This window comes from Pan paniscus, chromosome 5 (genome assembly GCF_029289425.2).
Source record: "Pan paniscus chromosome 5, NHGRI_mPanPan1-v2.0_pri, whole genome shotgun sequence".
NCBI classification, from domain to species: Eukaryota; Metazoa; Chordata; class Mammalia; order Primates; family Hominidae; genus Pan; species Pan paniscus.
The window spans coordinates 130,357,625-130,374,215 of record NC_073254.2 but is presented as its reverse complement, the minus strand read 5'-3'; the positions used below and the strand labels follow the sequence as shown (position 1 = coordinate 130,374,215).

Here is a 16,591-nt window from a genome sequence, read left to right as displayed (position 1 = left end):
CTCTAGTTAGCGGCACTATGTTGACTGCATAGAAAATAAAACTTCCAGCAAAGTCTACATCAGACATTACCAATCCAGGTTTATCAAGCACCCTACAAACTCTGTCTTAAAGAGCCTTATACAACTTAACAGAGTTCGTTTCTTGATGATTGTTATTTTCTTGAAATTATTGGGTACTCTGAATTCCAGAGAATACTGTATAAATTATTTGTAAATTTCCTTATACTTTATCTTTGCCCACTTTGGAATCAATGCTTACTTTTTGTTTTTCATGACAACATCCAGGATTTTCTTCAATGCTAAATAACAAAATAATTACTATTGAGATCCTTCTGTGAGCCAGGTATTATTTGGGCATGAAACATATAATATTTTATGCAACATTTATAATCCTGCCATATATATAGATCTGTTTATTCATGGGAAAACGGAAACTCAGAGAAGTCCAGTACTTTGTTGAAAGTCTCATAGTGCTTGAACAGCAGGGTCCTGGTTCAAACACAGTTCAAGTAAATAGTCACAGGATGTGAGGCTGGCTCTCAGTTTGTGTAAGGAAAAACTCGTACTTGTTTAAATTTGTTAAAATAGAACCCATCTGCAATATCCCCTGGACTCATCTAAGAAAAAAGCAAAAGTCAATCCTAATGGAACGTTCAGGAGCCTGAAGATCTGGTGTGGCCAGGGGGTGGACTAGACTGGGTGGAGATATTTTGTTAAATGTAGAGAAACAGCCCAAGTGCTTTGTTCACTAGCAGGGAATAAATTGGGTCTTTCTTAAGCCAGGAAGGGAAGAGGATTTTAGAGACGAGGGCTCCCTACGGAAAATACCCAACATTCAAAAGGGCAGGGGGGTAGGGCCCCATATTTGTTCTCTCTTGTCCATGCTGTAGGCTGTTACGGGGGAAGAGGATAGGTCTGCAGGCGCAGTCTCCCATGGAAGCATGGAAAATGCAAGAGTAAAGCAAGGAAAAAAAGAGAAGTGATTACAGCTTAAAAAAATCTAAACCCAAACTCAAACCTAAAACCCAAACCCACCCCAAATGGGTTGTGGGAAAGGATTCTACTAACAATTGAAAATGGAACATCCACCACTGGACTTCAGGCTGTGAGAGTTCAGTCTGATTAATTAAGGTCAAGGTGGTGATGGAAATACCAGCTGGGGAGCATTTTGCCGAAAGATAAATTTGTCCCTCTGTATTTCTGCGAGACAGCAGGGAGGTGTGTGTTTGGAGCTAAATTAATTTGATTTACATCATGCCATGGTAACTTCTGTTCTCTCTCCCCCCTCCTCACCAACCCGCTGTCAGATGTCTTAGCTGGCTTTTTCCCTCTTCTTCTTCACCCCCACACATTTCATAACACGGAAAGAAAGCACGAATTGGCTTCAGGCAGAATTTAGACATAGAATAACTCTAATTTGATTATTCTGCATTGAGTGCTATTCTCTTCGCCCCCCAATCCCTTTCTTTCTTGAGAGAGAGAGAGAAGTTGTAAGCCCGGGCATAAGTGCTATTTATTTTTATATTGTGCTTAATGGTGCAAACTGCTTGACTGTTCCTTGTATGCTCACCTACCCTCCTCCTGTGTTTCTCCAACAACACTAATACCAGAAAATGAAGTTATGGCCCGGGATCCCGTTAGGAATGCGCTTTTTCTGGCCCTATGTCTTTCAGCTCCGTCAGGCTTTGGAGGCCGGGGCGGAGGGCACCTCTTGAGGGACCCTGCACAGCCGGGCCCTGGCACCTCCGGAGGGGCGGAGAGGGCCCCCTGTGACCGCGTTCGGCCCACCACCGTTCCAGCGGCGGTGCGCGCTCGGCAGGGCAGGATAAGGTTACGCTGGGGCTTCCTCGGTCGGGAGGGAGGGAGGCGGGTCCGAGCCCGCACCCCGGCCCGCGGGGGAGTTCCCACAGTTGGCCGCTCCGGCCTGTGGGGCTACATCCCTGCTGCCGGCCAGGCGCGGCCCGCGGGACCCCGAGTGTAGCGCCATGGCCCGGGAGAGGCCGCCCGGGAGGGGCTGCGGCGTCCTGCGCCGGTGTCTACTCGGGGCCGCGCTGTTGCTCGGCCTGCGGCTCTGCGCAGAGCTGCGGCGCGCCGGGCCCGGGTCCCCCACCCGCAGCGCCCCGCCGGGCCCGGCCTGGCGGCCACCTGGGCCGCACCTGCCGCCCGCGCCGGGCCAGCCGCGCGGCGCCAGCAGGAGGCAGGTGACCTACGTGCGCAGCGGTCGCCGGGCGCCGCCGGGGGGCGGCGGGAGCGGGACGCCGGAGCCTGGCTGCTGTGCCCCGCGCGGGCGCCCCCGCCGGAAGGTCAGTTGCAAAGCGGTCGGTCTTGGGCCTGGGACCAGAAGCCCCCTCCCGACCGCGCTACGGAGCCCGGCGCTCAGGTCCCGCAGGCCGCCTCGCTGGGACCTCCGGAGGCTTCCGCTTCTTCTCTTCCCCCTGTGCTCTCTTAGGCGGCTCCACGGGTCGCATCTTTCAGTGCCCAGATAGACTGAAGTGCGGCCAAGCGGAGTTCATTCACTATTCAGCCAGTACTTGGGCGTCGCCGTGGCCGGGCGCCCTTCTAGGCTCCGCGCATCCCGTGAAGAAGGACGGAGCCCTGTTCTCACGGAGGGTACACTTTAGTAGGGGAGTGTTTGCGTGATAGGCAGGGAAAGGGAAAGGAAGGCGTTGTGGCTGCCATTGATGTGCTGTGCTGCTCCCAGCCTTCTGCTTAAGGCCTGGACAGAGTTGGGTGGGTATCGCCGTGAATGGCCTATCCACGCCACTGCCTTCATCTCGCTGAAGATCCACCAGCTGGCCGAATTTCCCTGGAGTCTCATTCCAGGCGTTGGCTGGGGGCTGGGAGGCTGGCGCCAGTTGAGAAGCCGAGCACCCAGCCCCACTTAATGAGAAGTTAATTGGATCCTCGAGGACCCAAGTAATAACCTGGGTTTGTCTTATAACTCTCGACCGTGTTGTGCCTCCTACCTCATTAACTTCTTGGCTTACACCTCATTGATTAGTCCATTTTTAGCCTCTGATTGTTAAGGTTTTGGGCTCATCTCCTTTCTGGAGCTCGGTAGTTTGCGTCGTACATGGAAATGAAAAGAACTACAGGTATGAGCTCTCCTCATCGTTTTACCCATCAACTCCTGCTTTCCAGCCTCAACCACGTTCTCCAAAGCAACTACTTTCCGTTGCCCGGCTGTTCCTCGTTTCTTTTAGACATCCACCCCAACCTCCACCCCGCTTCCCATCACCGGTCCTGGAGGGGAGGGAACAACTCTTCCTTTGCCTCGCTGCTGTCTTCGGCTGCCCAGTGCTAGCCTACTTTTCAGCACCACAACCCAGCACTCCTGCCGGGCTTCCCTTCCTAGCTTCCTTCGGGCCTCGCCCTCCGTCTTTCCACACCACTGCTGTTCCTTGCTGGGCCATCGTGCTAACTTCCTGGATAAACTGAAATACCTTTTTCTATCTCGCAAACCTCACCTCCTGTGTAAAGTCTTGATTAGCTCTTCCAGAAGAAAGCAGCCACTTCCTCTCCAAGTTCCTAATTCACTGTCCGTGATACCATGTTAAACATTCAGCACAGTTTTGCCAAGGGCTTACCAGGTAGGCATCTGGTGCTGGAGGCACAAAACAAGTTCAGATTCTCGTGGGGGAGGCTCTTAGCACAGGCATCCGGTGATTTCCAATCCTGTAATTGAGGCCTTCAGCTTTGCCTGGGGAGTCAAGAAAGGCTGCTCAAGGCGGGGGACATATTTGAGTTACAATGTGATGTTTCTTTCTTTTCTTTTCTTTCTTTCTTTTTTTTAATTTGAGCCAGAGTCTTGCTGTGTCGCCCAGGCTGGAGTACAGTGGCTTGATCTTGGCTCACTGCCACTTCCGCCTCCCGGGTTCAAGCGATTCTTCTGGCTCAGCCTACCGAGTAGCTGGGATTACAGGTGTGCACCACCACGCCGGGCTAATTTTTGTATTTTTAATAGAGATGGGGTTTCACCATGTTGGCCAGGCTGGTATCGAACTCCTGACCTCAAGTGACCCACCCGCCTCAATCCCCCAAAGTGCTGGAATTACAGGCGTGAGCCACTGCGCCAGGCCAACACTGTGATGTTTCTTAAGAGTGGGGCTTCTTTTATTCCCCTCTGGATGTCCTCAAATGTTCCATCCTTGACACCCTCAACCCCTCCCTGCAGTTTTCCTTTTAGATTCACTCATCATCTGTTGTTTCTGCTGTCATCTGTCAAATAATTACTCTTAACTCTTTGTCTGTACCTCAAACGACAGTACTGATGGCTGGAGCCTGTCCTACAAAGGACAGGTTTGGAATGCATAGACTCAGTGGGGCGCTGGAGGGGAGGTTCACACTCATCCCTGCTAGGAGCTAGGAGGCTGCCACAGTGATTCAGGCTGGAGATGGGGGTGGCTTGCTGTGGTAGGTGTGGAGGTGGTGAGAAGTGGTTGGTTTCTGGATGTGTTTGGAAGGTGGATGAGGAGGAGCAGTTATTTCTCTCTTGTTTGTTTTGTTTGGGGGATAGATGGAAAGCAGGAATTCAGTTTAAGATATCCTTCAGGCATGCATGTGAAAATGTCAAATAGGCAACCGGACGTGTGAGTCCAGAGCTTGGAGGAGATGTCCAGGCTGAAGGTGGTGATTTGAGAATCATCCAAGTACAAATGGCACTAAAACTGAGAGATCGTATGTGGTCATCTAGGAAGTGAGTGTGGCTAACAAAGAGAAGCAATCCGAGCCTGTGGCCTGGGGCTCAGTTTTATTACAATTAAATTAGGGAAAAAAGTAAAGGAAATGTTTAGCTTTGTGCCTGGCATGTTTAGCTCTCAGTAATGGTAGCTTTGCTTTCTACAGTAGGACCCAGGTTTTTAGCCTCAGCCAGTCTCCAAACGTCATTCACTGTAACCTACAAAGGTGGCTTATGCTGACTCCTCTACCTGCAAGGCCCCATCCCCCTTTCTTATGACTCCTGCCCTTTTCACCCTTGGACATTCCTCAGGTCAAGGTTCATAGCCCAGAAACCTTCCCATAGCAACCCTGCTTCATGCTGACCCCTCCCCCACTTGGAATGACAACAGAAAGAGTCTGATTTGTGCATTGCTTTGTACAAGTTGAGGCCTGATAATCCATTTCGGATGGAATGTTTTGTCTCCACAGTTGTTCTTGATGGGAAGGATTGCATTTCCCATAGTGACCCCTAGTAAATGTTTACTCCTGAGACCCCAGTATGTGAAAGTATAAGAATCTTACTATTTCAGCCTATTCAGTAACTGTAAATGTCTTTGGTTAAAAATTTATAAGAAATAAATGGGCCTTTTGCTATTTCTAAAATATTAAGTTTTTAGTCTCCTAAGGTAAACATTTTCTTAGATTTCCTTCTCGCTAGCTATTATTTTCGGGATATACATCTAACCTTCCCAAATCCCTAGATAGTGTTGATCTTGAATTTGTTTTATTCTCCCATTATTTCACAGTTGAATTAAAATATTCCTTAAAACTATAGAAAGATCAGTTATCTAATCCATCCTCCCACTTCTGGGAACAAAGCTCAATAACCCCATATCTCTCTAGGGACAAGTCTTGTTTCTTTTCTGCCTCACATCAAGACAGCAGTGTAATGTAAGCTGAATGTACCATTAAGTAATTGAAATAAAATTAGGAAGCTATTTGTTAAACTCCTTGGATCACAGTGTATTTAGATTTTGTTTGTTGAGAATACTGATCAACAATATTCTTAGGTTCTTGGTTACTTTGCCCCAGGCACCTCCCAGATTGATAAAGGAGAAAAAGTTCCATTCTATTTTGAGGACAGCTTTCTGGGTAGATGAAAACCTGCATGAAATAATTGGGTTGCCAAGTATTTCTTGTTACTCTGCTTCCATTCCAGGTGTTAGAGGCACCAAAATTCTGCCACTTTAATCACAGCTTATGCTCCTCTTAAAGAAAACAATCTGCTATAAAAAAGAGTAGTGAAGTGTAGTCCTCATGTAATTCTTTCTTTCCTCGTCCCCTTCTTCATGGAGCCATGCAAGAACTAGCTCTAAATATTTTCAGATCTTTTGACATCAGGGGTTCTAATCTTCAAGCTTTGCAAAATGAGAGCCAATGACAGATGATGGATAAATACTGCCCTTTATGATTATGCCCACCCTGGAACCTATATATTCTTGTGTATTACAGATTCTTTAAGCATTCTGTCGGGACTCTTCATCTCCAAATTTCGCATACTATGCATGCATAAAAATACCACTGTGATTCTTTTATTTTCTCTCTGTTTTCTATCTGCATGTGTTTCTGTTTGGGTTTTTTTTTCTTTCTTAAATGAAACAGACCTTTACTATGATTACAGATAAAGTTCTTTTTGAAGGGATTTATAGAGGACTAGATATGGTCTTCATGATTTATGCTTTTTAATGCAGCTCTTGGGTGGATGTTTTATCTCTTATAGGTTGGCAATCCACCTAAAAGACAGATGCAACATACAGGGCCCATTTGCAAAAGAGAGACACTCACTCAGTGGCCAAGCTTCCCGAAAAAGTTTCATCTCTCTTATTGGATATATTTTACTTGACATTTAATATGTTGGATAGAAAAGTGACTTCTGAGTCACAGAGCTCCAGAACCCAGCAATGTGCTGGCTTGGTTCGTTAGTTACAGATCTTTTGGAACCATGTGTCAGGCGGAAAAAAAAAAAAAAAAAGAACTGTTGCCTCTTCTCCTGAAAAACCATATGGCAAAATTTGGTTTTTCTTTCTCACTTCTTGTCATCTTCTTAGTTTTCTAATTCTGTGATTGTCATCAAGAAGAAAGAGGAAAAATGGTATGGGATGCCCCCTGATATGTCTAACTGCCTTAAGAGTCCTTATTCTTTACAAAATACTTGAAGATAGGTTTGAATTGCTTGTGAAACATGGCCCAGCAGTAGTTTCTAGCTCCTCAGGTTTTTGCCTGTGTACCTACACTTCTGTTCCTCAGGGAGCAACATTAATCAGTCCTCTCACACTGTCCTTAGGAGGCAAAGCATTTTCATTTTAAACAAAGTCATTGAGGGTAATTGAATAAGCTCCAGCAATATGTGGGTGTGAAATAGCAGTTGCTTAGTCGCACAAAGAGAAGCAGGTTTTTATTACAACTTTGATGTGTCGTGGATGAACAATAGAGGCCTGCACTTTTTCCAAACCCCGTAGTTCCTCAGAGAGCATTCTGTGGGCAAAGGAACTGCTAATGGAGGCTCGATTGTTTTTCAACCACTGGTGGTGGAGATTTCAGCTTTTTGTGTGTAATTTGTCCCAGTCCATTTTCTCCAAGGAAAAGAATGTCTTGTCAGTTTTCTCAAATAGAATTGGATTTCCTTTTTAGTCTGTGAAGAGAATCAGGTCAAGTAGTTAAACCAAAGACTGTCAAGGGTAGGCATTTGAGTTTTTCCATCTGTGCTGTAATACTTTTGGAGTCCTTGTGCTTCTAAGGAGTTTGGCATGCTTTGTTCTGTGGTTCATAGAAAGTAACATGAGCCTGTTTTACTTACCGTGGGACACACACCGAGGCAGGAATCTGCCAGCATTGATAAGCTTCTTTTAAAAACACCACTTGGGTCCTCTAGATACCTCACATGAGCTCCATTAATGTCTTATGTTCTGATAAAAAAAAAAAGATACGAAAATTTGCTGTGCAAGAAACATTTTTATCCTGTTCAAATAATTGAATGAAAATTGAATTTCAAGAGCCTTATAATCTAGACCCATATGTAATATAAACCAATAGCAAGGTGGGTTGCTTGTTGACAGTTCAGGAGGTAAATTTGGCCCACGAATTTTATTTGAACCACACAGTGTTTTAAGTATTTGAACATAAATATCTTTATATGGGGCATATAGTGAGTCCAGTGAGGTCCAGCTCACCATTCTCTCCATTTACCTCACCTGTCTGATCTCTGAAGGCATTTGAAGTTACAACTATAAGACAGAGGTTGTTAAAATTAGCAATTATTTTCCTAAAAAGTGACAATCAAGGCTAAGGTTGCTAAGCTCAGTGACGGCATGGCACATGACTACTCGGTTCAGAAAAGCCAAAGGTCCTTTTAAATTGCTCCCGTTAAGGAAGATGAGTTACCTAAGGCTGTAGCTGGATACTGGGGAGGGTAAGATCGTAGGGGAATAGACTTAGTTAACCTAACATTCTTTTGGTTATGAACAGGAACTGGGCTCTAGCCTAACTTAAACAAAAAAGGAAGAAAAAAAGAATTAAAAAATAAACAACTGTATGTGCCTATAATAATTAACAATTAAATTTTTTTAGAATTAAATTTATTGGGAAACCTTGGGATTTCTCACTGAATTGGAGGAAGAGTTAATGACTGCCATGTGGAAGAGAGAAGGAATAGGGCTGTTACGGAAATCCCAGCTTTCTGAATTCTTTGATCTTCTCCCTCAAGTGCTATTATAATACAGGTCACCTCACTGGATTCCAGGGCTTGGTCTCTTTGACATTCACCCTGGATCAGCCAGCTCAGGCCACTTGACCTAAACAAAGGCCAAGGGTGCCTGCCCTATCCTGGAAGCCATTCTTAGAGAAAAGAGAAACTTTAAGTTACCCTAAGAAGTTAAGTCCTTGGCATGCCTTAAGTATTTGGTATAATTTTTATGCAGTTTTGCCCTTAGGTTTTTGTTTTTCTCATATTTTATTCTATTATTTCAACCAACCCTTGGACTTGAGCACCTAGAAACAGAGTATAGGGTAGCTTTGGTTTTACTAATCCTAGACCCTAACATCAATGTGTGTGTGTGTGAATATACATATGTCTATACCCATCTAGCTAGCTCTATCTTTCTTTAACATTAACTATTTCTCTATCTACATGTAGTCTTATAGATAGCCTTATTTCCAAGTAGCATTGGCAATAAGTTGGCACTTTGGATATACTACTGACATTTTTAATTTAGTGAATATACGCCTACAAGATCTAGGTATATGTAATATTTTTTAAAGTAAAAAGTTATTTGTGAAGACATTGATTAATTTTTTACTTATTTGTTTATTTTTTTAGAGACAGGGTCTTACCCTGTTGCCCAGGCTGGAGTGCAGTGGTGCGATCATGGCTCACTGCAGCCTCGACCTCCCAACTCAGGCCTCCCAAGTAACTGGTACTACAGCACTGTCACCCGGGCTGGAGTGCAGTGGCGCGATCTCGGCTCACTGCAACCTCCACCTCCTGGGTTCAAGTGATTCTCCTGCCTCAGCCTCCCAAGTAGCTGGGATTACAGGCGCCTGCCACCACGCCCAGCTAATTTTTTGTATTTTTAGTAGAGATGGGGTTTCACTCTGTTGGCCAGGCTGGTCTCAAACTCCTGACCTAGTGATCTGCCTGCCTCAGCGTCTCAAAGTGCTGGGATTACAGGCATGAGCCACTGAGCCTGGCCTAATTTTTTATTTTATTTTATTTTATTTTATTTTATTTTATTTTATTTTATTTTATTGAGATAGGGTCTCACTATGTTGCTCAGGCTGGCCTTGAACTGCTGGGCTCAAGTAATCCTCCCACCTTGGCCTCCCAAAGTTTTGGGATTACGGATGTGAGTCACCGCACCCGGCCCCCATTTCGAGGACTTTTAGTAGAGAACGTAAGTATCAGTATTTAGCCCATGATCCCAATTAGGGTTCTCAAACCAAACTTAGAGTCTCATATTCTTTGATTTTTTTTTTTTTCTGTCATGCATAGTTACCTTGCAGGAAAAAAAAAATCTGAAAATTTCTTCAGGGCATCTGAATATTCACAGCCCCCCTTGCAACTGGCTAGCCTGGAATACTTTAATGCATGATTATTTCTGTATCAGTTAGGACTCTCTGGGTTGCAAGTGGCAGACCCAACTGAAACTAATACAAACAAGGATTGATTGAAACCCTCCTGGAGAGAAAAAGAAGAGCTGCAGGGACCAGGAAGGCTCTGGAAGTTGATTATGACTAAAATGAGCACTGAAGACCTTAGTTATCCATATTAGGCACTACCACAGATATAGTGAGTATTTACTATTCTTTTTGGTCACACCTTTGAATATCTTTCCCGTGTGTGAGGAATTCTCTGCCTTTCTAAGAAACAAAACAAAAAATAATTGCCACTTGTCTTTGCACCCAAAGTGCATTCATGTGACCTAGGCTTCACCATTTAGACACACCTGCATGAGAGTTTGGATTATACCCTACAGATGCAAAGCAGGTGGCACAAGGGCCACAGAGTAGCTCAGTGGCCGAGGTTCTATCAGAGGCATCCAGAGCTCAGGGTGGTGTCCATGCCCAGCAGTGAAGCTATGTCATCTACACTGGCATGTCTGGAGGTGGTATTCCTGCCCTTGAGATTCTGTAAGCTAATAAATCTTTAATCAATCCTTTTCTGCTTAACTAGCCAGGGTAGTTTCTATTGTTTACAACTAAGAACCTTGGCAGACCAATAAATTAGAGCTGGCAGTTTGGAAGGTTACAACTGTAACTTTTCCTTTTCAATTTTGCTTAGGTCTATTTAATACAGATTTTGGAACATGGTGATTGGGGCCCAAGTGAACTAAGGGCTGAAGGACCTTTCCCTGACAAGATAATAACATTTTACTTCAGATACTAAATCACACCAATCTGCTAACTTATTACTAGATCAACTCAATTTAATCAACACCAAGCCCTTTTTCATGGCACCATGTGCCTGAGGCATTAGGTGGGAGGGGCCAGTTTATGCTGTGGTCACAAACAATGCTCCGGACTCATGCTAGCAGAGGTTTATTTCTTGCTTGTGCCAGATATCTGTTGCAGGTGTAGGGTGCTGCTCTGTGCTGTCACTGCATCTCTCTGGACCCCATGCTAGCAGTGTGACTGCCATCTGGAACATTGCTGGTCACCTTGGCAGAGGGGTGAATGCTCTGGAGGATCTTTGCATGGCATTATTAAAAGCTCTAGCCTGGAAGCAACACACATTGCCTCTGCTCACAATCCAATGGTCAGAGCCAGTTGCTCAGTCCCACCCAATGCTAGAGGGACCATCCTGCTGTGTGCCATAGTCAGAGAGTTGGAGATGGGTAGCAAGCAATGCCAGCGGTCACCACAGTATAGTAACCCTTCAATCATCCGTGTCTAAATGGACATCGTCTAGGTCATGTTTCACGTTCGCTCACGGGAGCCTCTTTTCAGGGGACCGAGATCTAAAATGAAGCAGACACCTGAATTTAGCAGAACAGTGAACTAAAACAAGACTCCATTTACATCTTACAAACAGTGCCGTGGTGCATCCTGGAGTTTGTTAAATGCAATGATTCTTGTTGACATTGTTTATGTTAGATTCTTTGCACAGAGCAGGGGTGGGATGATGGTCTGCTGGTCTTTTTCTCTAGGGGGGTGGAATAAAGCAAATTATTTGAATAAATAAAGCCATGAGTGTAAGTGGGCCAAAGGCCTCTGATGAGATGAATCAGACTCCAAGTCAATCCATCTTCACGGCCATCACTTACTCATTTTTAGTTGGAGCTGGTTGAACGACCTCCAAACATGTTTTCAGAATCCGTCCCCAAATCAGAGGCAATATTCGTGTTTTATAGCATTTGCTATTGTGCACAATGCAACAGCAAGTCATTTTAGTTTATTTTTCATGTACTTTGACTAGAGCACATCACTTAAAAATCCTGATTAGCAAAATACATGCTCATTGAGCTCAGAGTAATTAGGCCATAGAAGGGGGCCTCTTCCTTCAGCAGTTTCGGGAGTAGCGTATGGGAGAAGTCAGTGAAAGTAATACGTGGGATCTAGGAGTCCTGTTTACATGGTTTTACAAATTTCATGAAAATACTTCAGTATGGTGCAGCTTCATCTATAAGATGGGCTCATATTTTCATACTTGCAGTCAGCAGTTTAAATTCTGCTCCCTTGCTTAGTGGATATGGACAAGTGGCATATCCTCTCTGAACTTGAGTTTCTTCCTTTGAAAAAAAGTTACTAATACTTAACTCACAGGGTTGTCGTGAAGATGAAACGAGAGCAGGAAGGTGAAAGCACCTTGCAGGTGTTCACATGGAAAGAGTTCAGTCAATGAATATGATCTGTGTTCAGCCTTGTGTTTCCAGCTGGGGCACTGGCCTGTGAGTACCAAAAATGTATAGATGTGTGTGCTTGTGGTGGGTAAAGCCCAATGTTCCCTGCAATTTTAAATATTTATTTTATTATTCTTGAAACGTAATGCATATATAATATGCTCAGGGATCAGAGGAGTTGGAATTTTTCTTTTTAATCTGAAATAAAAGCTAGCCATAACTAGTATATTTTTGTTAGTGTTTGTATTATAAATGTATTCCCCATATAACTCATTTATTATGAAATTGGTTGAGGCTTATTTTTCACATTAGTTTGTGATTTTTTTTCCTCTCAAAGCTAATTACAAATATCTTTTACAACATGCTGTTCAATGATTTTGGTCCATAGTAGGATTGACAGTATAAATGGGATTCCAGGCTTTTTAAATACCATTTTCCCTCGAAAGAATGTTTACAAATTTCCTATTAACTGGGTCACTTACTACCACTCCTCTGTTACCTCTTTAGTTCAAGGGAGGCCAGTTGGAGCAATTGTGGGTTAAAGAGCTAATTGCTAAATTGTTTTTCCAGTCTTGTCTTCCACATTTTAGTCAATTAAGTGCATATCATTATACTTGGTACTTTATATGCATTTTAAAGATAAACTCAGTCAACACAATAAAGTCTAAGTATCAGTGTTGCACATGGTTTTATGCGGAATATAATTCCTTCAAGCAGCTTATAATTTAAGAGTGGGGTAGGAGGGGCCTACTGTACTAGGAGAGTTGCATATATTTTTTCATTTAATTCTCAAAACAAAACCGTGAGGTAGGAATTGTTCTCATTTTGCAGACAGGGAAGTCAGGGCTCAACACTTTAATAAATTTGGGCAAGACACAGCTATAAGGCATGAAGTGAAGGTTTAAACTTAAAATCCAGGCTTTTTTCTATATTTGCCTGCTGAGAAGGGAGCTAACAACCAATTCTCATATACAGTGGATTCTTTACCAGATAAAAATTAAAATCTTGTAAACAAGAGGCACTACAAAGTTAAAAGACAAGTCATAGTCTGGGCAAGGATATCTACAATGTATAGCACCAATAAAGGATCAATGTCCAAAATTTTAAAAGAACGCCATCAAAGTGAAAAAGAAAACTGAACAGAAAAATAAACAAGAAATCAGTCAGGGATTAATAGAAGAGGAAACCTGAAAAGTCAAAAAAAAATGTATTTACATATAACGATGATTAATAAGGGGAAGAAAATCAAAACACAGTGAGATTTCTATTTCACCTCCATCATACTGGAAAAAATACAAATGTCTGATTGAAAAAAAGGATTGATGGCCATGTGCGCTGACTCACGCCTGTAATCCCAGCACTTTGGGAGGCTGAGGTGGGTGGATGACTTGAGATCAGGAGTTCGAGACCAGCCTGACCAACATAGTGAAACTCTGTCTCTACTAAATATACAAAAATTAGCTGGGCGTGATGGCACATGCCTGTAATCCCAGCTACTTGGGAGGCTGAGGCAGGAGAATCACTTGAACCGGGGAGGTGGAGGTTGCAGTGAGCCAAAATCATGCCATTGCACTCCAGCCTGCTGGGTGACAGAGTGAGACTCCATCTCAAAAAAAAAAAAAAGAGAGAGAGAATAATATAGGGACAAAGGAACTGCTTATTACACTGTATCACCTGAAGTAGCTCCCTATCCCTACTCCTCCAATATAGTCTCTTGTTTTCTCCATAGCATTACCGCTCTCTGACAATTTTTTCTTGCTTTAACTTTTGTTTGCAGTCATTCCCTATGAAGGCAGGGGGCTCATCTGTCTTACTCACCATGATATCCCCAGTGACTATGATAGTTCTGGCACATAGTAGGTTCTCAGGAAATACTGGCTGAAAGAATGGTTGTTTCTCTCACTGGGTATAGACCAATGGGTTTGAGGAACAGCTGGATCTTTCAAGCGCTACTTGAAAGTCCATTTGAGGTGTCTAATTTCCGAATCAGGGTATTGCATTACAGACTCTTTACACAGATAACCCAGCATTCACTTTGCTTCAGGTAACAGTGGCTGCAGAACAGAAGTTGAGAACCACATGTAGCTTATGTATGGCCCATAAGCTAAGAATGGTTTCTACAGATGAACATTTGTAATCGGTTTGATGTTAGGAAAAACTAACTTTGTTTTTTGTTTTGTTTATAACTTTTGTTTCAGGTTCTGGGGTACATGTGCAGGTTTGTTATACAGGTAAACTTGTGTCATGGGGGCTTGTTGTACAGATTATTTTGACAACCAGGTACTAAGCCTGGTACTGAATAGTTATTTTTTCTGCTCCTCTCCCTCCTCCCATCCTCCACCCTCAAGTAGGTCCCAGTCAGTGTCTATTGTTCTCTTCTTTGTGTCTATGAGTTTTCATCATTAGCTCCCATTTACAAGTGAGAATATACGGTATTTGGTTTTCTGTTCCTGTATTAGTTTACTAACAGTAATGGCCTCCAGCTCCCTTCATGCTCCTGCAAAAGACATGATCTCATTCTTTTTTATGGCTGCCCAACAGTCCATGGTGTATATGTACCACATTTACTTTATCCAGTCTATCACTGATGGGCATTTAGGTTGATTCCATGTCTTTGCTATTGTGAATAGGGCTGCAATGAACATTCATGTGCATGTGTCTTTATGGTAGAATGATTTATATTCCTCTGGGTACAAACCCAATAATGGTTTTGCTGCGTTGAATGGTAGTTCTGCTTTTAGCTCTTTGAGGAATCGCCACACTGCTTTTCACAATGGTTGAACTCATTTACACTCCCACCAACCGTGTATAAATGTTCCTTTTTCTCCATAACCTTGCCAGCATCTGTTACTTTTTGACTTTTTAATAATAGCCTTCTTACTGGTGTGAGATGGTATCTCATTGTGGTTTTGATTTACATTTCTCTACTGATCCGTAATATTGAGATTTCTTTTTCATATGCTTGCTGGCTGCATGTAAATCTTCTTTAGAGAAATGTCTGTTCATGACCTTTGCCCACTTTTTAATGGGGCTGTTTTTTTCTTATAAATGTAAGTTCCTCATAGATGCTGGGTATTAGACCTATGTCAGATGCACAGTTTGCAGGCATTTTCTCCCATCCTCTACAGGTTGTTTGCTAACTCTGTTGATAGTTTCTTTTGCTATGCAGAAGCTCTTAAGTTTAAGTAGATCCCATTTGTCAATTTTTGCTTTTGTTGCGTTTGCTTTTGGCGTTTTTGTCATGAAGTCTTTGCTCGTTCCTGTGTCCAGGATAGTATTGCCTAGGCTGTCTTCCAGAGTTTTATAGTTATAGGATTGACATTTAAGGCTTTAATCCATCTTTAGTTGATTTTTGTGTATGGTACAAGGAAGGGGCCTAGTTTCAGTCTTCTGTATATGGCTAGCCAGTTATGCCACAACATTTATTGAATAGAGAATCCTTTCCCCATTGCTTGGGAAACACTAACTTGGGGTATATACATTCCGGGTATATACCCCAATGGATTTGCTATCAATAAATTTCATTCTTCTCATTAACAGATCTGTATTACTAAAATTTGTGCACAATTATTATTTTTTTATTTCATCAATAAAAGTTGTAGAAATTTATCTTTTTATATAACTACCTATTTATTAATAATATTCTTGATTTTGCTTCTTGGCTCACAAAGTTTAAAGTATTTACTGTGTGGCTTTTTTCAGAAAATTTTTGTCAACCCCTGCTACAGAAGTGGCCTCAGGGCCCCTTAGCTGTGACTGTTGCAGGAGGGTGAGTGAGAAAAAACTTCAGTGGACCCAGTCATGTCCAGGAGACTCTCGTGCTAGAGTTTTTTTCATTTGCAGCATGAGAACAGTCCTTGACTTCCATAGGGCACTGAGAATGTTTTGGGACTTTCTGACCATTTATGGGAATGGCACCGCAAAGTCTCGAAGGTCATGAGTCCATTGTCATGCAGTGAACATTGAAGTGGTAAATCTTGGATTTGCCTCCTACTCCCTGTTACCCACCTTTATAACATAACCGTTGCATTGTTGGGCAGATTACAGTATGAAAGTCAGGTGATCTCATCTCTTCCAGCTTCTGGGGTCACCCTTTCCCCTAATACTTAAAATGGCTTGAGCCATGTACTAAAAGTTCAGTACCTTTTCTTCCCTCCAATATTCTGATAATAATGGGGCTTACCTTTCCTGGTCATCTTTCTTTGAATTTCTGCTGCTACCTCAGTGTTTCACCTCTGGCCACTGCTGTCTCCTCTTCGCTCCGCACTGCCCGCTTCTCTAATCTTCCAGAGTGACACCAACACAGGCCTTACTGAAGGTCTCAGGGAAAAGGAGGAAAATATCAACATGGTTCAAAACAGAAATCAACTAAAACTGATTAAAGTTTTCTTGGCCATTGGGGTTTCTTACAGGCTGTATTTTCTTCTTAGGCCCCTGCTCCATTGTTCCTGCATTCTCTTATCTACACATCAATCCCTTTTCCATTTTCAGGCCTTCAACACCCCTACTCCCTACCTGACTCTAGCAAATAAATGTCA

At 43.2% G+C, this 16,591-nt stretch overlaps 1 protein-coding gene across 4 annotated transcripts in view; it reads left to right on the top strand.

Annotated features, from left to right (window-relative positions):
• Nucleotides 1-1,627: 1,627 nt before the first annotated feature.
• METTL24 (methyltransferase like 24) overlaps nt 1,628-16,591 on the top strand; it is a 131,858-nt gene continuing 116,894 nt past the window's right edge. For 3 of the 4 annotated variants that reach the window (XR_008625745.2, XM_063604984.1, XM_024929059.4), the window contains exon 1: nt 1,628-2,303. Coding sequence is in view for 3 of the 4 variants with exons in the window: in XM_063604984.1 (XP_063461054.1) it covers nt 1,986-2,303 (318 nt within the window). In the remaining variant the exon portion in view is untranslated. The remainder of the gene's footprint in view (nt 2,304-16,591) is intronic. The other variant, XM_063604985.1, reaches the window with a different exon arrangement.